A 23,294-nucleotide genomic window follows, 5' to 3' on the forward strand; every position below is an offset into this window, starting at 1 on the left:
GTTCATTTTTGTATTAAGAGTCTTAAGTCTTAAGATCAAGAGTTCCTCCTAGTTTATCCTGTTAACTATTTTTGAAGTTAAGAGTTTATCTGTGTTTGTAATTTACCTGTTTAACTAAGCTTTTCTAATTATCTTGCTTTATTATAAGGAATTTAGTTTGATAGCATACTTAAATGTAGAACTGTTATAGTTTAAGAATATTTTAATGTTTCCCTTTAGGCCTTGCATTTGAAAGCTATTCTTTTCACCTTAGCCACATAACCATCGTTTAAACACTGTTTGTTTACCTCTGTTCAAACTGCCATTTGTTGTTTTTATTACTTTTCCATTATTTCATTAATTCACTTATATTGTAAGTTTAAAATTGCTACAATGCTAAGTACTTACTTGTCAATAATCATACCCACTAATGCATAGTGAGTTCAACATTTCAAAAGTTTGCTGTAGCGTGTCAGGGCATACTCACACAAGAAAAAGTCCTGGTACGTCTAAGTGAGTACCGGCCAACTTCAATCACTCCCATTACTTCTCTTTTCATTCAAGAACAAATGACTGAATAAAAAGTAGCAGCAGAGGGGTGAAGCAAACTTTTATTGGAATTAACAGCAAAGGAAAATACCATTGCAAAGAAATTAAAGACATGTTGACCATGTAGAGCCTGAATGATTTACTATTACTCTTTATAGATATTATTTTTTTATTTCTTATAAATTACTTTTACTAGTATTCTGAAATTAAATTGTCCTCCAATACGTGCAGCACAGGTGTAATGAAGCAAAAGGTCTACAAGCAGATATGAAGAGGCTGCATGTGAGAGTTGATTGCAGCAAAGGTTATAAATGCTGCATTTCCAAATAAAACTATTTCACTGTTTTTCTAGCTCATCTTCGAAAAACAAATCTAGCCCAGCTTGTAGTGGTGGTCAAAATACATGGTACATACAATAACAACAAAAAACAGACAGTTAATTGAATTACCCAGTAAACAATGACACCTATCCAGCGTAAATGACACCTATCTGCCAAAAGAATTTGTACTCAGTGAACCCATCTCTCTACAATTTTAATCAGCAGCAGTCTGATGTTCAGTCATACTGGACCATGGGGTGGTCACTCCAGGGAGGCAGGTTGCAGAGTTTCTCTTCAGTGGCTGTTTCGATGGGCCAGCCCCAGGCCTTGAAGAATCCAGCCAAGTTCATCCCCACAGTCTGGGAGAAGGTCTCTGCATACAGGTTCATCTTTCCGTTGTTGTCATTGGGAAAGTTGGACATCTTGTGGTAGGCAGCAAACACCTTCTTATAGGCATCCCAGCCAAACTTTTCCTGGAGCTACATGGAAGGAGCCAGAGGTAGAGGAAAGAATAGAAAAAGAAGAACAAAACATGTTCGTTGTTAGGTGTTTACTGGCCACTTAAGATTCACTGGGTTGAATGGGGCAAGAGACTTTCAGTCTACCTATTGTTAGTATTTATTTTCTCTGTCTTTGAAGAGGTGTGATTCTGTTTGAATGCTGACGCCAGTGTGACATAGTTTCTCTACAGGGTCATTTTCTCTCACCTGCATATATGTCTCCAGGGCCACCCACATTTGCCAGTTGCTGAGTTTCTTGCCCCCCTTAACATACTCCTCTGCTCGACTATTTCGATTTGCTGAAGTCATTGCTGGATGAGCCTGCGTTGAACAAGTTGAAATGATGTGATTGTGAAACAATGTAATCCAAATGAAATGTTGTTGAAATGAAATCAACATATGATAACAAGAACAGTAGTCTTTTGTAACATCTATTGATGTAACAATGTCACCATAGCCTTTAAGACCAGGCTGTTCTAGCCATTGGTCTCTGTTTTTGTCAAATAAATTAAACTAATTTACTCCACCTGTTCCCTGTTGATCCTCAGCACCTCTTCATGCACATACACTGACCACAGGTTGCATGTACACTCTGTGGTGTGTGGTGGGAACTCCCAGCAGCTTCTCTGTTGGTTGTGTCCAAGCTCATGTATGGGGCCCCACAGGCCTTTACTCTTAGCAAGGTCAATGCTGACAAGCTCAGCTGCTGTGGGCTTGTGTGCCATCACAGGATAACCTGAATGCATCCAACCTGAATAGACAAACAAGTCTTTAGGGTTCTATATCTATGGTAGAGAAACATTGTAGGGCATGTGTATGCAATTAGAGCAATGCACAAATCAAAAGTGTCATATTAGCATGTGATGTTACAAAACTAATTTTAAAGTGTTGCAATTTTTAAACCTAAGACACTGTCATGATGCAGTACCAAATGTCATATGATGACCCTGAGGGTCCCGGTAATATATTTTGTATATGCTGTATGCACAGTGGTTGGAAGTAAGTGGTGCCCCCTTGAAGTGAACATGGACATGCAGATTCTGTGAAACTCTAAATTGCCCACGGGTGTGAACATGAAAGGTTATCTGTATATTGGTATTAGCTCTGTGATAGACAGCTGACCTATCCATGGTGTACCCTGCCTCTCTTACCCAGCCTCTCAATCCATCTCCCTGGGACTCTCAACAGGATGGGCAAATAGGAAACAGTCAAAGTCAAATACACTAACCAGCGGAAATCTGCACATCAGTTACAAAACGTTCTTTGCGTGGAAAGTTGTGTGGGATGGCAGCAAGATCAGCGACACTCTTCATTATGTCATCCCAGAACACTGCCAGCTCATCAGGGCGCTCTAGGTCCCGAACAACATCTGATGGTACAGTAAGGATGATGTTGTTAAACTCCAACTCTGCCCAGGGTGCAGGGGCTGTGCGCAACAACGACCAATCAGCTGCTGTTGTCACACCTGAATAGAAGAGAGCAGTGTAAGTATCCTCAAAAGTTAATCTGAATAAGTTTTGTTACCCAAGTCTCTCATTCTAGACCCCAACATTTATCACCTGACCAGCAGTATGTAGCGATGGACGTATTCAAAACTGACCAAAGGGTTATTGCACAATTATTTAGTAAAGTTATATATTTTAAGGGACACCAGCTAAACTATTTCACATGAATTGTCCATCACAATTGAAGTTTGATGACACCTAATGCATGGATTTTGAACAAGATGTCCCTACTTACACTGCCCTGAATCCCAAAACAACCATATTATCCCCTATTATAATTGACAGAAATCACTACACACCTTCTATTTATCCCCATAAGAATAAACATATCAGCAGACACATACCACACCTTCAAGCACCACGGACTCACCTGATCTATAGTACGGCGCAGGTACAGCCATCTGCACTATGACCTCTACCCCATGCACTTGTGTTTTGGGTGGGGCTACCAGGTAGATGAGTCCACCCCACAGGTTCCACACCTGCATCACCTCTGAGGTAACAGGAAATCGTTCATGAACACATGGTGCTCTCTTCAACTCTGCAGCGTTGAGATGGTCTGTTTGACATCCTATCTGGATCTGAGGAAAAAACGGAATTGTGTTACTGATAGTGTTTGTATGATAAATAAAAGGATGCAAGGCTGAAAAGATGGATATGACAGTACATTGAAAGACTGAATGACTTGCAGTTTCTGTTTCCTCCTCTGAGTTTAGCTGGATTGAGGTTTGGAGCCTGTATCATGAAGCCGGTTCAGCACACCCAGGATATCTTTTCGTTATCTGGCTTCACTAACTATAACAATTGGGATCAAGATGAGCGGTCACACAAAGCTGGTTATCAACTCGGTAAGTCAACTCAGGGTTTCCAAATCTAGCCATGAGCACGTTCACATAAAAGAGGCGGTGTTAGCAGCAGATGACCTATCGCAGTATGGAAAAGTCCACTGGAAGCAGAGCGCCATATTTTAAAAAGGAAGAGCAAACTGTAATATTAGACAAATAGACATAATCTAAGTCGCACAGCTGTAGCTGACACATGCAGGAAGACAGAAAATCGCTGACAGAGTGAATGTCTGAATGGACAAGTGTAGTCTATAATATGAATATGTTGATTTAATGCTCCTAAGGCAGGTATGACAAATTTAACCTTATTCTTTCAGCTTGGATGTATGTTGGTATTTTTCACATTAAAAGCCTCAGGCACTGAATAAGTGGTCATTCCCACTCACTTTTAAAAACTTCTCATCATTTGAAACTGCTGGCTAAGGATAAACGTAAATACAGTAAGATTGTTATTCACGTTGGCGGTAATGACTCCCGGTTACGCCAATCGGAGGTCACTAAAATTAATGTTGAGTCGGTGTGTACATATGCAAAAACAATATCGGACACCATAGTTTTCTCTGGACCCCTGCCAAATCTGACAAGTGATGACATGTATAGCCGCATGTCGTCATTCCGCCGCTGGTTGTCGAGGTGGTGTCCAGCCAACGATGTGGGCTTTGTTGATCATTGGCAGACTTTCTGGGGAAGACCTGGTCTGATTCAGAGAGACGGCATCCATTCCACTTGGGAAGGAGCAGCTCTCATTTCTAGAAATCTGGCCAAGTTTATTAGTGGACCAAATCCATGACAACCCAGAGTTGAGACCAGGAGGCAGAGTCGCAGTCTAACACACTTCTCTGCTCCTCCATTTCAGGAGTTACTTAGTGAAAATCCTATAGTGACGGTGTCTGTCCCCCGACCATTGAAATTATTTAAAAAGGTAAACAGAAGAGGAGCTGTGCATAAAAACCTCATAAAAATTAAAACCACAAGAGCAATAGTGCAAACGAATAGGAGAGTTAAATGTGGACTCTTAAACATCAGATCTCTCTCTTCTAAAGGTGTACTAGTAAATGAACTAATATCAGATTATGATTATTGATTATTTATTTTGTCTTACTGAAACCTGGCTGGGTGATGGAGAATATGTTAGCCTAAATGAATCCACCCCTCCCAGTCATATTAATACTCACATTCCTTGAGGCACAGGCCGAGGAGGTGGAGTTGCAGCTATCTTCGACTCTAGCCTATTAATCAGCTCTAAACCTAAACCAAACTATAACTCATTTGAAAGTCTTGTTCTTAGTCTTTCGCACCCAAGTTGGAAATCACTGCAACCAATTCTCTTCGTTATAGTTTACCGAGCCCCTGGCCCGTATTCTGAATTCTTATCTGAATTTGCAGAGTTTTTGTCAACTTTAGTCCTTAAAACGGACAAAGTTATTATTGTAGGGGATTTTAATATTCATGTGGACGTTGAGAATGACAGCTTTAATACTGCGTTTATCTCTCTGTTAGATTCCATTGGCTTCTCTCAGAGTGTTCATGAACCGACTCACTGTTTTAACCACACCCTCGACCTTGTTTTGGTGTATGGTATTGAAATTGAACATTTAGTGGTGTTCCCAAAGAATCCCTCTTTATCCGACCACTGTTTGATAACTTTTGAGTTTGTATTGCTGAACTACACGCCATTGGGCAAAAATTTCTATACAAGATGTGTGTCTGATAGTGCTGAAGCTAAATTTAAGGATGCGACTCCATCAGCTCTAAATACATTATCTAGTCACAAAGTAACGGAGGACTCCTATGCTAATTTCAGTCCCTCCCAAATCGATCATCTTGTTGATAGAGCTGCAGGCTCGCTGCGAATGACACTGGACTCTGTAGCCCCTCTAAAAAAGAAAATACTAAAACAAAGATGGTTAACTCCATGGTATAATACTGAAACTCACAAATTAAAGAAACTTGAGAGGAATTGGCGTTCCACCAAAGTGGAAAATTCTTGTTTAATTTGGCAAGATAGTCTTAAAACTTATAGGAAGGCCCTCCGTAATGCTAGAGCAGCGTACTACTTGTCATTAATAGAGGAAAATAGGAACAACCCAAAGTTTCTTTTCAGCACTGTAGCCAGGCTGACAGAGAGCCACAGCTCTATTGAGCCAAGTATTCCCATAGCTCTCAGTAGTTACGACTTCATGAGCTTCTTTAATGATAAAATTCTAGCTATTAGAGACAAAATTCACCAAGACCTGCCCTCAACTGGCACCGACTTATCTCTTAACTCAGGAACCTTAGAAACAGCTGTAGAACCAGATACATGTTTAGACTGTTTTGCTTCCCTCAATCTTTACCAACTAGCTTCAATAATTTCTTCATCTAAACCATCAACCTGCCTCTTAGACCCCATCCCGACTAGGTTGCTTAAAGATGTTTTACCCTTAGTCAGCACCTCTATACTAGATATGATCAATCTATCTTTCTCAACAGGCTATGTACCACAGTACTTTAAAGTAGCTGTAATTAAACCTCTTCTGAAAAAGCCCAAACTTGATCCGGATGTTTTAGCCAACTATAGACCTATATCTAACCTTCCCTTTCTCTCTAAGGTTCTGGAGAAAGCAGTTGCTAGTAAAGTTAGTCATGGAGTTCCTCAAGGATCTGTCCTCGGACCAATCCTCTTCACTTTATATATGCTTCCTTTAGGCAATATTATCAGGAAATATTCCATAAACTTTCATTGTTATGCAGATGATACTCAGTTATATCTATCGATCAAGCCAGATGAAACTCATCAGTTAGCTAAACTTCAAATGTGCCTTCAGGATGGTAAAACCTGGATGACCTGTAATTTTCTAATGTTAAACTCAGATAAAACTGAAGTTATTGCTCTGGGGCCTAAGCACCTCCGTGATGCATTATCTAAATATATAGTTTCCCTAGATGGCATCGCCCTGACCTCCAGCACCACTGTGAGGAATCTTGGAGTTATCTTTGATCAGGACATGTCGTTTAAGTCTCACATTAAGCAAATTTCAAGGACCGCCTTTTTTCACCTACGTAATATTGCAAAAATCAGGAACATCCTGTCTAAAAATAATGCAGAAAAACTAGTCCATGCATTTGTTACTTCTAGGCTGGATTACTGCAATTCCTTATTATCAGGCTGCTCAAATAAGTCCGTTAAGACTCTTCAGCTGATCCAGAATGCTGCAGCACGTGTTCTGACAGGAACCAGGAAAAGAGATCACATTTCTCCTGTTTTATCTTATTGCATTGGCTTCCAGTAAAATCCAGAATAGAATTTAAAATCATTCTTCTTACCTACAAAGCTCTTAATGGTCAGGCACCATCTTATCTTAAAGAGCTCATAGTACCTTACTACCCCACCAGAGCACTGCGCTCCCAGAATGCAGGGTTACTTGTGGTTCCTAGAGTCTCCAAAAGTAGACTTGGAGCCAGAGCGTTCAGCTATCAAGCTCCTCTCCTGTGGAACCAGGTTCCAGTTTAGGTTCAGGAGGCAGACACCATCTCCACATTAAAGAGTAGGCTTAAGACTTTCCTCGTTGATAAAGCTTATAGTTAGGGCTGGCTCAGGTGAGTCCTGAACCATCCCTTAGTTATGCTGCTATAGGCCTAGACTATAGACTATAGAGATTTCCTATGATGCACTGAGCTCCTCTCTCCTCTACTTTCTCTCTCTCTGTATGCAACCTCATCCCATTATTGCATGTTACTAACACAACTTCTCCCCTTTCCGGTAGTTTTGTGGTTTCTCGTCCCTCTCCTCTCTCCTCCTATCACTTCCTGCAGGTGTTTCTGGCTCTGGAGCTGTGGAGTCTGGATCTGTGGCTGCGGGTCACCTGCTCGACACCCTCTGCTGCAACGACTATTGTTGCTAGTCTTATTGTTATTATTGTTATTATAATCATTAACATTACGACTGTTATCATTAAGACTACTATAAATATCTGTACCATTTTTCATTTAGTCTATAGCAACATCACCTTCACTGTCTGTACCTCTGTGTGGATATTGTTTAGGCTTACTCCCTCCCCTCTCTCTCTCCTTACATCCCTCTCTTTTTCTCTCTGTTCCTCTCCTGCCCCCCCCCCCCCTCTCTCTCTCTCACCTCCAACCGGTCGAGGCAGATGGCCGCCCACCCTGAGCCATGGTTCTGCTCGAGGTTTCTGCCTCTTAAAAGGAAGTTTTTCTTTGCTTCTGTCACCTAGTGCTTGCTCTTGGTGGGAACTGTTGGGCTTCTGTAAATACCATCATAGAGTACGGTCTAGACCTGCTCTTTTATGAAAAGCGCTGTGAGATAACTGTTGTTGTGATTTGGCGCTATATAAATAAAATTGAATTGAATTGAATTGAATTAAAAAATCTGATTAATTTATTCAACACACTCAAAAATAAAAATCTCAACATTTAGTCTACTCCTCCACATTACCTGCCTACATAGCATAAGTTAGGGTGGCAGTACATGACCAATCTCTATAATAAAAGATAGTTACTAACCTTAAATAAACACATTCATAATGAACTTCATTTATTCAGCCACACATAAAAAAATGAAGCCCCTTTATTTTAATTGCTGCAACAGGCTTTGTGAAACAGATCAAATAAAAAAATATTAGACACATTTTAAAGCGGCTCACTGTCATATCTGTAAAGCCTACTTACATGCAAGTCTGAAACATAATAAAACCTATAAAACAGTCTGTGGGATCTCCTACAGATGGTGATGTTATTTTCCAAGAGAAGATTAATTGGTCAGTAGGCAGCGCTTTTATAGAGTTTATCTCTTAACAGGAACATAACCTGCTCTGGAGTAGGTTAGCTGTTCAAAATAAATTACCATGGCGATATACCCCAATAGGAAGGAACCACTGTTGTGGTACTGAAAACCCAGAGTTAAACCTGAAGTTACCTTGGTAAGCTCAAATGCTGCTTTATGGTACAGGCCCCTGGAAAGCACTGGGGGCCAGCTGGTAACTTCTTAGGGGCAGGCCTATTTATTGCTGTGAACTGAGGCATGCATGGCATAGGCTGACCCTCCATCAGGTGTGCATCATTAACAGACACATAATGAACTCAGTTTTGTCCACTCTACCTTCCATTCCTTGTTGACCATCTCTGCTGGTATGATCATGTAGGTCTTCATACCAGGAGAGAGGTAGAGACCTGTACTGATCCACTCCTCCCCTCCTGACAGACACACATACAGCAAAAGCAAAGATTATCCTCAGTCATAATTACATAGATTAATGAAATGCAGTAGCACAAACATAATTCATCAATCGGTCTGACCTGCTGTGTTAACATTAATCTTGATCCTGTGGTTGTAAACAACTGGCAGAAACGGGTTATGCTTGATGATGTAGGGCAGGAGAGCATCAGGATCTGGGGAAACCTTGTATACCTCTGCTGCCACACTGAGGAGTAGGTGGTCTTTGGGAGTCTTTGCAGGGCAGCTGTCACACACCTTGATAGAAAATGTGATAGTATACAATACTAAATATTATCAAAGATGCAGATGCAGATGGTTGTTACACTTGTGCTGTTCTACTGGAATGTTTTCTAAAGCATTCAACGTTACTGTATTTTGTCAACTCACCTGAGGCATGTCTGACTTCATTAAGATGTCAGTGAGGGTGGACACAATCTGATTGTAGGAGAAGCAGTCATAAGCCTTGGTCTTCAAGTACTTGGCACAGTCCCCACCCAGCTTTTTAAGACATGCCTCCTCCTCATTGCTTAATTCTTTGCCATCGGTCACATGGCCAGCAAAGCGGCGCAGAAGGTTGCGGAAGTGGTAGGTGTCTTTCATGGCCTGGCTGGGCACAGGGGCCTTGTATAAACCTCCTTCGACTGTTGTCTCCAACAAGCTCAAGCCCATATTGTTCAGGATCTTGTTCCCTGAAAGACATTCCAACAAACCTGATTGATCGACTGTGTTTTATTGTTGAAACTGTCATAGTTAGAGTTCGTCTGAGTTGGATTATAGGAAAATTAACTTGTTATTTCATGTCATCAGTGCCTGCCTGATTTCCTTACCAGCTTCAGTTTGAATGATTAATTACCTTCCTTTGTTTGCCAGCTGTATATGTACAGGGCCTTGACACAACCAATCACCACCAGCCTACACACACAAGTACATCTCGGGAAAATTAGAATATCGTGGAAAAGTTAATGTTTTTCTCTGTAATTTATTTCAAAAACTTTCATTGAGTCTAGCTTCATTACACATAAAGTAAAATATTTCAAGCCTTTCTTCGTTTTAATCTTGATGATTATAGCTTACAGCTCATGGAAATCTAAAATCCATATCTCTTGTCAAAAACATTACCAATTCTCTTTTTTTACCTGAAAAACATCTCCAGACAACCCTTTCTTTTCCACTCTGAAGCAGAGACTAATCCACACCTTTGTCACATTATGATTAGACTACAGTCATAATGTCCTTTTCCTTGGTGTAGCTACTCAGTTTTTAAACAGACCCCAATATATACAGAATTCGCCTGCAAGAGTTTCTGCCACCTGCGATCCTGGGAGCACAGCCCACAATCCTGTTCTTCAGCAACTGCACTGGCTCCCAGTTAAACACCATTTAGCAATACCAAATACGCATTTGTTTTAAAATGACTTTTTCTTGTTTGTAAATCTATCCAAGGTTTAGAACCTCACTACTTATCTAATTTTCTCCATCCCTACTCACTCACTACGTTTCTCTAATGCTCATTAATTTTACAATGCCCCCCAAACTATGGGTGATAGGGCCTTCAGTATGGCTAGCCTCTGGAATGCCCTCCATCAGCGTTTACGCTAGTAGTATCTGTTTGTTCATTTAATCAAAACTCACATGTTTAGATAAGCCTTTCCTGGTGGTTTGTAATATGCATATTATTGATTTATGTTTCATAACATGTACAGTATATCATCCATGTATTTGCTTATCTTGTTAGTAAATCCCTGCTACGTCTATGTTTTACTATCTATAAATTGTATTACCTGAATTTTGTTTTAGTGTCGTTGGTATACTTGAAAGGCGCTTATAAATAAAATGTATTATTATTATTATTATCATTAATACTATTTTATTGTATTTTAATTAATTATCTATTTATTTATCCTGTCACAGCCTGGGATGCAGTATGTCTTCATTATTATTTATTTAATTGTGCATTTATTTGTCACCATGCTGGACCGGGGGGCACAAACAGACACAACAGAAAAGGACAGCACAACAGGAAACAACAGAAGAACACACCCTCAAACCCCCCCCCGCCCACCTGCGTAAATGTATTGTATTGTGTTGGATTCATGTAATGGTTTGAAGAGTTTTATGGTGGTAACTAAGGTGCAGTTAAAATATAATAATAATTATCATTATTATGTGAGTCATCATCTAATTATCATTAACATTATCACACCAGCATGTGCATTAGTTAGTAGTACATGAAATATTATCAAACTCTTGTGGTGTATTATCATACCTGAGAACTCTGTCATTGGGTTTTGCCCGCGGTGCGTCTCTGCCCAGTACCAGGCATGTCCACCAATCAGCAGGCCTCCTCCCTCTGCCACGAAATGTTGGATTTTCTCCACATGATTATAGCTGTACGCTGTACACACAAATACACTCAGGTCTTCCCTGAAGTCTGTCTTCTCACACTGTAACCCTGACTTGCTGAGAACTTGGAGTGCTGGATCGTGCACTACACCAATGATCCCCTTCCGGCCTTCATCCAACCAATGAATGGCATTGTTCCAAAATGGAGCAAATGTCTGTGATAAAGGCAATAGTTTGTTAATCACATAATAAGATTTGACAGATCAGCAAATGTCTCATCATTCAACACACTGAAGAAGGTCAACTGCTGGTAGTAAGAAGTGAATATGTTACAAAATAAATAGGCAAAGTAATAATTTAAATATAACACTTTATAGCCTTTATAAGTCAAACTGAGCACATTTCAAACCATGTTATGTGCTCAATATGACTTATGAAGGCAAGTGAAATAGTTTAATTTAAACTCTACCTCTTGTCCCATAAATTCTTCATGTGTAACCACAATGACTCGTCCCTGCCCATAGTAGGCTCCTGCCAGGAATGCTCGTCCATTGTTTGTGGTCCCGATGGGAAAGGCTAGTGGTCCGTGGACCAGAACCTCAGAAGGTACTGCTCCAGTGTTGAGTTCAAACTCTGAAACACCCTGGAGTAAGAACTCCAGGTCATTCTTGAAATCCTTACCGGTTCTGTATTTAAAAAGGAAGAGAAAAGATGAACAGCAAGTAACAGGGGCGGACCAGTCATGGGGGTCATTTGACATTTTAAACACACAAGATAAGGATCCATTAGATACAAATTCCTTTTGCTTTGCCAAAGAACTTTCTGGAACACTCTGCACATGAGAGAGAGAAAGACTAAAGAGGAGTTGGGGAGATTTAAGGTTCAGATGTACTTACTAATATAACTAAGTAGCAATATTTTCATCCTTTAATGTGTGTATTTGAATTGAATGTAATATGTTTTCTTCATCTGTGTTTCTATCAAATTTCTAAGGTTACTGTAGGCAAACAGCTTATAGGCTGCAGGAAACTGGGGAGGGTCTCCTTAAAAGGAGAATTGGATCCAAAAGGATATTGCACAATGTGATACTTGTTTTTGTGAACTCAAAGAAAGTACTTAGGAGATGACGCAGTTAGAAATCCGTCATGTTGCGTACGTGGCCGTAATTTTGGGGGGTTTATATTTGAGTTAACAAGGAGTGGCCGTTAGACATTATTCCTGAAGGCGGAGGGAAAACGTCTCCGGGCAAATTGGGGTCAGTAAATCTCTCTCTAAGAATTAGGATTTAATCATTGAATCATTTAATATTAAGAGAATATAAAGTTAATGTCCAATGATTCTAGAAGGCTAATCTGAGTGAATCTGAGGGTTTTGATTAATCTTTAGGATATTGAGATTGGAGATTTCTTTGAGGAGGCTAAACAAAACCCCACATAGCATAATCTGATTCACCGTAAACAACAAAAACACTATATGTATTAAAATAACTGAAAAAAATGTTTCTCCACGCCCCCAGAGAGCGCTCACGTAAAAGGCCTCTCCGTCTCAAAGTCCCGGGCGGAATTTTAGTCCCAGTACATCTCTGATGACAGATACTGTATGTTATATAATTATCTTTTTATTCAAGATTTTATTCATTCATTTTGATGGGCTGATTTTGTTTCTCTAGAAACAGTTGAATAAAAAATATTATTATTATTATTATAATTATTATTATTATAGTTGTTTCTTGAGATCTTCAACTCAAACCTCCGGCGGAGCTTTCTGGCATCCCTGTGGAGGTTGGGGACATTGAACAGGAGTGGGCAATATTCAAAACCTCTATTGCTGAAGCTGCAGCGGAAAGCTGTGGTCTCAAGGTCTTAGGTGCCTCAAGGGGCGGTAACCCTCGAACACCGCGGTGGACACCGGTGGTCAGGGAAGCCGTCCGACTGAGGAAGGAGGCCTTCCGAGATTTGTTGTCTCTGAAGACTCCAGAGGCGGTTGCAAGGAACCGACGGGCCCGAAGGATTGCAGCCTCTGCTGTGGCAGATGGAAAGCAGCGGGTGTGGGAGAAGTTCGGAGAAAACATGGAGAAGGACTTTCAGTCGGCACCAAAGTGTTTCTGGAGAACTGTCCGCCATCTCAGGAGGGGGAAGCGGGGAACCGTCCAAGCTGTGTACAGTAAGGATGGGACCCTGCTGACCTCAACTGGGGAGGTAATTGGGCGGTGTAAGGAACACTTTGAGGAACTCCTAAATCCGACTGACACGCCCTCTTTAGTAGAGGAAGAGCTCGAGGCTGATGGGGGATTCTCGTCAATTTCCCTGGTGGAAGTCACTGAGGTAGTCAAAAAACTCCACAGTGGCAAAGCCCCAGGGATTGATGAGATCCGCCCAGAAATGCTAAAAGCTTTAGGTGTGGAAGGGCTGTCTTGGATGACACGTCTCTTTAACATTGCGTGGAAGTCGGGTACAGTGCCCAAGGAGTGGCAGACTGGGGTGGTGGTTCTCCTGTTCAAAAAGGGGGACCAGAGAGTGTGTGCCAATTACAGGGGTATCACACTTCTCAGCCTCCCCGGAAAATACTATTCCAGGGTGCTGGAACGGAGGGTTTTGCCGATTGTCGAACCTCAGATTGAAGAGGAACAATGCGGTTTTCGTCCCGGTCGTGGAACAACTGACCAGCTCTTTACTCTCACAAGGATCCTGGAGTGGGCTTGGGAGTATGCCTATCCAGTCTACATGTGCTTTGTAGATCTGGAGAAGGCGTATGACCGGGTCCCCCGGGAGATACTGTGGGAGGTGCTGCGGGAGTATGGGGGGAGGGGGGCCCTTCTCAGGGCTATCCAATCCCTGTACATCCAAAGCGAGAGCTGTGTCCGAGTACTCGGCAGTAAGTCGGACTCTTTCCAGGTGAGGGTTGGCCTTCGCCAAGGGCTGTGCTTTGTCACCTATCCTGTTTGTGATATTCATGGACAGGTTATCGAGGCGTAGTCATGGCGAGGAGGGATCTCGTCACTGCTTTTTGCGGATGATGTGGTCCTGATGGCATCATCGGTCCGTGACCTTCAGCTCTCACTGGATCAGTTCGCAGCCGAGTGCGAAGCGGTTGGGATGAGGATTAGCACCTCTAAATCTGTGGCCATGGTTCTCAGCAGGAAACCGGTGGAGTGCCAACTCCAGGTAGGGAATGAGTCCTTACCCCAAGTGAAGGAGTTCAAGTACCTCGGGGTCTTGTTCACGAGTGAGGGGAGACTAGAGCAGGAGATTGGCCGGAGAATCGGAGCAGCGGGGGCGGTGATGCACTCACTTTACCGCACCGTTGTGGCGAAAAGAGAGCTGAGCCGTAAGGCAAAGCTCTCGATCTACCGGTTGATTTTCGCTCCTACCCTCACCTATGGTCATGAAGGCTGGGTTGTGACCGAAAGAACGAGATTGCGGGTACAAGCGGCCGAAATGGGTTTCCTCAGGCGGGTGGCTGGTGTCTCCCTTAGAGATAGGGTGAGAAGCCTGGCCATCCGCGAGGAGCTCAGAGTAGAGCCGCTGCTCCTTTGCGTTAAAAGGAGCCAGTTGAGGTGGTTTGGGCATCTGGTAAGGATGCCTCCTGGACGCCTCCCTAGGGAGGTGTACCAGGCACGTCCAGCTGGGAGGAGGCCTCGGGGAAGACCCAGGACTAGGTGGAGAGATTATATCTCCACACTGGCCTGGGAACGCCTCGGGATCCCCCAGTCAGAGCTGGTTAATGTGGCTCGGGAAAGAGAAGTTTGGGGTTCCCTGCTGGAGCTGTTCCCCCCGCGACCCGATCCCGGATAATTGGATGAAGATGGATGGATGGATGGATAGTTGTTTCTTTAAATATTTTTAATAGTTTCTTAAATTTTTTGGGAATTTTGCATTTTTACTGGATAATGAGACATAAATACAGTGGGTACGGAAAGTATTCAGACCCCTTTAAATTTTTCACTCTTTGTTTCATTGCAGCCATTTTCCAAAAATCAAAAAAGTTCATTTTATTTCTCAGTAATGTACACTCAGCACCCCATCTTGACAGAAAAAAACAGAAATGTAGAAATTTTAGCAAATTTATTAAAAAAGAAAAACTGAAATATCACATGGTCATAAGTATTCAGACCCTTTGCTCAGTATTTAGTAGAAGCACCCTTTTGATCTAATACAGCCATGAGTCGTTTTGGGAAAGATGCAACAAGTTTTTCACATCTGGATTTGGGTATCCTCTGCAATTCCTCCTTGCAGATCCTCTCCAGTTCTGTCAGGTTGGATGGTAAACGTTGGTGGACAGCCATTTTCAGGTCTCTCCAGAGATGCTCAATTGGGTTTAAGTCAGGGCTCTGGCTGGGCCATTCAAGAACAGCCACGGAGTTGTTGTGAAGCCACTCCTTCGTTATTTTAGCGGTGTGCTTAGGGTCATTGTCTTGTTGGAAGGTAAACCTTCGGCCCAGTCTGAGGTCCAGAGCACTCTGGAAAAGGTTTTCGTCCAGGATATCCCTGTACTTGGCCGCATTCATCTTTCCCTCGATTGCAACCAGTCGTCCTGTCCCTGCAGCTGAAAAACACCCCCACAGCATGATGCTGCCACCACCATGCTTCACTGTTGAGACTGTATTGGACAGTGCTGAGCAGTGCCTGGTTTTCTCCACACATACCGCTTAGAATTAAGGCCAAAAAGTTCTATCTTGGTCTCATCAGACCAGAGGATCTTATTTATCACCATCTTGGAGTCCTTCAGGTGTTTTTTAGCAAACTCCATGCGGGCTTTCATGTGTCTTGCACTGAGGAGAGGCTTCCGTCGGGCCACTCTGCCATAAAGCCCCGACTGGTGGATTGCTGCAGTGATGGTTGACTTACTACAACTTTCTCCCATCTCCCGACTGCATCTCTGGAGCTCAGCCACAGTGACCTTTGGGTTCTTCTTTACCTCTCTCACCAAGGCTCTTCTCCCCCGATAGCTCAGTTTGGCCGGACGGCCAGCTCTAGGAAGGGTTCTGGTCGTCCCAAACGTCTTCCATTTGAGGATTATGGAGGCCACTGTGCTCTTAGGAACCTTAAGTGCAGCAGAAATTTTTTTGTAACCTTGGCCAGATCTGTGCCTTGCCACAATTCTGTCTCTGAGCTCTTCAGGCAGTTCCTTTGACCTCATGATTCTCATTTTCTCTGACATGCACTGTGAGCTGTAAGGTCTTATATAGACAGGTGTGTGGCTTTCCTAATCAAGTCCAATCAGTATAATCAAACATAGCTGGACTCAAATGAAGGTGTAGAACCATCTTAAGGATGATCAGAAGAAATAGACAGCACCTGAGTTAAATATGAGTGTCACGGCAAAGGGTCTGAATACTTATGACCATGTGATATTTCAGTTTTTCTTTTTTAATAAATTTGCAAAAATTTCTACATTTCTGTTTTTTTCTGTCAAGATGGGGTGCTGAGTGTACATTACTGAGAAATAAAATGAACTTTTTTGATTTTTGGAAAATGGCTGCAATGAAACAAAGAGTGAAAAATTTAAAGGGGTCTGAATACTTTCCGTACCCACTGTATATACTCACACAATAGCCATCCAGGAAGATGGGATCTGAGGGTAGACAGGAAGGCACTCTACTTTTCCATAGCGCTCAGAGAAGTAGATCCCTGCCACACCAGAAACCTTGTTCCCTTCAAACTGAAGCAGCGTGTTCTTCTTGGGGTGATTTGCAGCCCAGTACCATGCCTGCCCTGCTATCAGCACTCCTCCTCCAGCTTTCAGAAATGCCACCAGGTCCTTTACGTCTGCACCCACACTGTAGGCATCAGTCACATACACCCCCACGTTGCCACTAAAGGCCCCCACAACTTCTGCTTGGAAGCTGGATTTGATGAGATTATCAGAGACTGCCTTGACGTTTTTGTGAACCCCCACAGACAAGTTTTCAGATCCATCTCCTCTCAGCCAGGTCACAGCGTTCTCTAGCAGAGCAGGAAAGGCGGTCAGGTAGCCCTCATGACCCAGGACCACGATCCTTCCACTGCCGTACAGAGAGGCAGCCATCAGGACCTGGCCTTGGCTATTCATTGCTAAAGGGAAGGCATGGTCTCCAATCAGCACCAGTTCACTAGGAACACAAGGACCCCGGAAGTCCAGCTCTCTCAAGCCTCTCATCAGGGTCATGTAGGCTTTCTCAAGGTGGGATTGTGTGGGCTTGTTGGACATGGTGAGAAGAACTGATGCTCTGAAAATCAGATGAAGAGGGGAGTGGTTTGTTAGCACATGAGGTTTAACAATTGTTCTTGGATGGATATTGCTGTGTCAGTCTGGCTGTTCTGTGGGAATAGAAAGAGAGCTGACAGACATTAAAACAAAAATTAAAAGTACTACAGATGGCTTCCTGTTTATGTTCTACAACAATAAAGCGAGAACAACAACAGATCAACGCTTCAGAGACAAAAAGTAAATCCGGTAATAGTATGCATTACAAAAAGTCTGCTGATTTTCATCAGAAACAAAGCCAACAAAAAAAAACAAGTTACATGTTTACCTGAAAGTTGTTTTCTGCTTGTATTACACTCTGGCACAGCAGTATCCCAAACAGGCAATCCAACAGGAAAACAGCTTGACAGGAGAGAAGAGTGGATTTAAATGAGAGCAAGAGCAGGGGGACGTTTTTCAGTGAAAAAGGTAAGGACAATATGTGGGAGGGACTTTAGTCAGACAACAAAATGACTGAGCCATTTGTGAGACTGAGGGAAACACTCAGTGATTGTTTTCATTCCCCGGGGCTGCAAACAGCAGGTTGAAAAAGAGATAAAATCTGACTGAACATATTTGTAGTACCATGTATATTCCGATCTGGCTAAACTATATTACTTATACATATTACTTCCATCTGACTTAAGAGAATGAACTTAAGTCATAAACTCAGTGTTGCGAGTAGACAGTTTTCCTCCAACAGAAGAATTTAATACATTTCTATACATTGAACAATACCTCCCCAGTTACCTCCACAAAACCTCACAAGCCTTTGCACATCTATCTGGTTATTTGATGGATTACAATTTTGAAAGAAATTATAAACAGGAAAACTTGTACAACTCAAAACAAGAAGATACACAACTAAATTCCTTTAAAAAATCTGCTCTTCCTGTTGTAGAGTACAATATGTATTCTACATGACTGCAAGTCTTAACAGGTATGGTTTCCTGATGATCGGGCTAAGTTCGTGCACAGCTACATGAGAACACGCTGTATGACAACAACCATCATATTGCTGTGTACTCACAAATTTATAATCTTTAAAAAGATCATTGGTTAGGTGATTTAAAATATTCAAATTAAATGATACAGAACACAAATGAAATGAAAGATAACCAATCCAGCAAATTCCACTTGTCTTTGATGAATTGAAGGCTTTTTAACTGATGACAACATGTTCTGCTGATCATCTGATAATATTAAAAGTTCAGTTACTTGTGAGAAGGACTGATGCTCTGAAGATCTGATGAAGAGGAGAGTGTATGTCGTGTCAATCTAGACAAAAGTACTGCTGATGAATTACTGTTTCACATCTACAACAATAAAGTGAGAATAACAAAATACATATATCTACAACATCAGCTTCAGGCAAAAAAGTAAATCTTGTAACATAGTATCCATAACCAAAAGTCTGCTGATTTTCATCACAAACAAAACCAACAAAGTTAACCTGTCTTTCTGCTTTTATTATTTCACTGTGTCACAGTCCATGATACCCAGTTACACACCGTATACCCACTAAAAAAGGCAAAAGAATTCCGTATACCCACTTTAAAAAAACGCGGATTTGTAACATTGTTTTGCGACAGAACTTTTACACTTTTATTCATAAATTTACCCCGACTTCTATGGCTTCCATGGCCTGTGACGTGGTGTCACCAACCCAAATTTTGTTTAATATGAATGCGTTTATTTCAGGTTAATTACTATCTTCAAGTCTATTATAGAGACTGGTCATGTAACACCCCACCTTTTGCTATGTGGGGGCAGGTCATGTGGTGAGTTTCTATAAGAAGCCACCCAGGCAAAATTGAATACTTCGTTTGCACATACATACATACTGTCATTCACATAAATACATACTGTCATTCACATATGCGAATAAGATGTTGGTTACTTGAGTCGGTGTTAACTTAATTGGAGTTGGTGCGTGTTCGCATAAAAGGAGTGTGTTCGGCCGTGTAGGAAGAATTTTTCTGCAATAGCGCATGCTCCGTATTTTCCCCAGAAGAATGCACGTTGATTGTGTCAGGAATTGAGGAGACTCGTTAGCAGCTAAATCTAATATTGTGGCAGTCGACAAAGCCAGGGAGGCTTGTTGGCATTGCATTGAGTAAATTTGTAATTATCTTGATTGTAATTCTCTATTTAGCATTTTATTGATTCCTCTTTTATGTGTAATATGATTAAGACTTAAAGATACAACTGCACATAAGGTCCATTGTAATAAAAAAAGGAAACCAGAGGACGCGGGTAGGCTAATAATTTGAGAAAACACTGAATTTCCAAGAATAATCTATAAGTAAAAAACTAGAGAGAAACTTCACTTTGCAAGGCTGCAACATCACACACCGTGTATTATGCATGCAGTAGAATGTTATATTTAGCAGTGAGGAAATATCGTGAGTTTAACCCACAATCACTATATTATCATGCACCCGATGAGACTTTGCCCTGGATTGGGTGTATTCAGAAGAAAACACCAGAGTGATTTAGATTTTTTGTGACTTTAATTTCAGAGTTTGTTCTTGTAAATGTGTCACTTTCATCTAGGAATTTTTTCTCGGTTTATTAACCCCCACCCTGGTTCCGTATTTTTTGTCTAAAAATGTCTTTTTATCTAAATATGTGAAATCACTTCTCAGAAACTGGCCTGTTAATTACCTAAAATCACGAGGCTGCAGTTCTCGCTGTATGAACGTAGCCTAATGCTGTTGTGTTAAAAACAACTTTATTTCAGCTGCAACCGCAGTGGAACAAGTCAGGATGAAATCTTAAAATATTTTATCAAGTGGTATGTTAATTATGTTAATAGTCTTCTTCTCTTCATTAACACTGAGTACAAATGTGGTATGTAGCACACGCAGGGAATACAGGGTAACCTTGAGTTAGTACACAGCAGTTAGCCCATCCTTTCTACATGAGAATAATATATGACTATATGACAACAACATCATATTGCTGTGTACTCGCAAATTCATAATATTTAACTAAAAGACAATTGGTTAAGTGATACAGTATATTTAAATGCACTGATTTAGCACACAAATGAAATGAATGATAACCAATCCAACAAATGCCAATTGATCTTGATGCTACGTATTTAAATGCTCCATTTTTGTACAGGGCCTGTCTAGTCTTTGAGACCACTCAAAGCGCTTTTACGCTACATCACATTCACCATTTACACACATTCATACACTGGTGGAAAAGCCACCAGGGGCAATTCGGGGTTCAGTATCTTGCCCAAGGACACTCTGACATGCGGCCTGGAGGAACCGGGGATTGAACTGCTGGTCTTTCGATTAAAAGGCCACCGCCTCTACCTCCTGAGCCACAGTCATCAATTGATGACTTGGAGTGGGTTTTTCACTGAACATGTGAGGCTGATAATCAGCTGATAATAGTAAGTAGTATTATGATTTATTTTCATTCAGATTACTCATTATTCTTATTTAGGAACATAATCCATCTTTAACAGCTGAAGCAGGGAAGTCTGGTAACTCCAGGGTTGATAAGATAATTGGGAACAGGTATGTAAATGGGTGGGACAGTCAGGTGATATAGAAAAGAGGGAAAGTCTGAGGGCATCTGGAAAATCGCAATGGCAGTGGCTGAAGAGGAGCAGAGACTATGACAGTATTATGACGTGGCATTAGAGCAAATGATGTATCATGGAAAGATGCAGCTTACTGATTCACACAAGAAACATGTACACATCGATAAGATAATTAGTTTTATTATGACCCTGAAACAGATCCCTTTTTCTTATAAATGACCGTTACTGTGAAATTAAATAGCTCTATAATGCACACAGCATATTTTACAGTGCTAGTTACTGTGTTGGAAATTGCATATTTCCTTGAAGAAATAAATAAGTTACAGCAAACAGTTGCCTTTGATATATTTATTAAACTCCTTTTAACCAGTTACGACTATTAATCAGTGATGAGATTGTGACACTGTGCTAATGTGTGGCAGTATGGAAATTACTCACCGAGCTCAGGAGGACGAAGAAACAATGCAGCAGTTCTTTCTCTATGTACCTTTGAGCTACAGGCCCAAAGGAAATTAAAATTTTATCTAAAATATACTTCAGGTTGTGCAGATATAGCAAGGTCTTACACTAGAAGACAAGCTGTCACAGCATTCCACAAGACAATCTCTGGGTGTTCTTACAAGAGTGCAGGAGCCTAACATCTGCTGCTTAAATAAAGAAATAGACAGGGTGTGTTCTGGCCTCAGATGTTTTGATTTGCCAATCCAAGGTCTCCATTCAATCAAGACATAATTAGGATCTCTGTGAATGGCTTACAGATAGTGCTTATCCATCTTCCTGCTTTCTCCAGAGCACATTCCATATATGGTTATCCTTAACACAGGAAACCCCTGTCCCATATTACAGCACTGCACTCTCTAAAATTAAGCACATTTTATCATGCAATGTAAATTAATTAAATCATGAAATCAAACAAACTTAGTCAGATAAAATATGTACTCCTTCATTTTCACATGTCAAAAGTGATGCACATGTCATATTGATCCCTATGAAAGCTCAGATTTAAATACAAATAAAAAATAATTAAATATAAATTTTAAATAAAACTTATTTCGGTAATACTACTACACAAGCAACAGTTTTAAATATGGAATTATGAAGCATTGTTGCTATATTTATACACATTAGTAATTCATTCATAAACACAGTTATAATTTTTTTATTCTTTATTAATTACAAACTATGAATCATAAGTATAATTATTTGTAAACTCTTAATTCATCATTTATAAAGCATTGTTCATACATTAATACACATTTGTAAGTCATTTATAATAACAGTTATACATGTTGTATTCTTTTTTAATAAGCTAATCTATAATGTGTTTAATGATTGTATTTTTATTCTTTATAAAATGATGGGTTCCCCATTTATAAATTAAGTATTCTTTCAATGACCCCTCCTACCCTCTACCCCAGCATCACAGCTCACTTTTTTTTAAGGGCAGGAGATTTCCAGAAGTATTACAGGCTTTCATTGTGTAATCTATTGCGTATTTCCCCTGAATTGCAGTGTGTTGACTATACTATATTTTTAATTCCCCAGAATTTATCAAAAATCACTTCCCTCTCTGACTGAGGGGAATTCTGATTGCATTTGTAGTAAGCACAGTCTTTTACCCTGACTTCCGAGTTGGAATATAAATGTTTTTTGAATCCACATAGCTTTGCCCTGTGTTGTATATTCTTCTTCTAGTTATCAGGATCTCTCTATCTTTTCCTTCCTCTTTGCCGGATCTCACTCTCACTCCTGATTTCTTCAACATTCACTGGCTCTAATACCACGATGACATGCTCTTCCTCAGTTTCCCTGTGCCTCTTCGTTGTTGCATTGACTGTCTCCTGTGCCTGAGCCCCTTCGTTGTCTGTGTCTTAAACTTGGCTCACTGCATTTCTTATCCTTTCCCCAGTCATCTGCTTTGTCTGTGGCTATCTCTGCATTCTCTCTCTTCTGCTTAGCAGTAACTGAGGGCCTATATGATGAAACAATAATGTAAGTTATTGGTTACTAAAACGTTAGCTTTAACCTTACCGAAATACGTTGAGGTTAGCTTACCTCTGTTACGCCATCATATTTGGATGGTATAAGTTACTCACAACCACACATCATTTTTCCACATCTTACCTTAAACCACTTCAAAAATCACCATATTATAACTGAATTTTACATAAACATTGGCCAAACAATTTCAACGTTTGCTCAGTTGCTTTCACATCAGGTGTAACATTAGCATTATAGTTATAACTTTAGC

The 23,294-nt window shown here is 40.9% G+C and overlaps 1 protein-coding gene across 1 annotated transcript; it reads right to left on the bottom strand.

Moving 5' to 3' along the window:
• Window positions 1-572: 572 nt before the first annotated feature.
• Window positions 573-21,667, bottom strand: LOC119882755 (TRPM8 channel-associated factor homolog). The gene is made up of 13 exons (XM_038692998.1): window positions 21,482-21,667; window positions 17,771-17,844; window positions 16,805-17,464; window positions 11,726-11,942; window positions 11,180-11,471; window positions 9,301-9,602; window positions 8,994-9,168; window positions 8,797-8,891; window positions 3,224-3,434; window positions 2,577-2,813; window positions 1,876-2,099; window positions 1,556-1,669; window positions 573-1,327 (listed from the first exon to the last, which is right to left on the bottom strand). The coding sequence occupies exons 3-13, from the start codon at window positions 17,443-17,445 to the stop codon at window positions 1,085-1,087; spliced, it is 2,751 nt and encodes a 916-aa protein (XP_038548926.1). The 5' UTR covers window positions 17,446-17,464; window positions 17,771-17,844; window positions 21,482-21,667; the 3' UTR covers window positions 573-1,084.
• Between the last annotated feature and the right edge of the window lie 1,627 nt (window positions 21,668-23,294).

Source organism: Micropterus salmoides, unplaced genomic scaffold, assembly GCF_014851395.1.
Source record: "Micropterus salmoides isolate LMB-PRFRI ecotype aquatic unplaced genomic scaffold, ASM1485139v1 Ms_hic_scaffold_3, whole genome shotgun sequence".
In the NCBI taxonomy this organism is placed as follows: domain Eukaryota; kingdom Metazoa; phylum Chordata; class Actinopteri; order Centrarchiformes; family Centrarchidae; genus Micropterus; species Micropterus salmoides.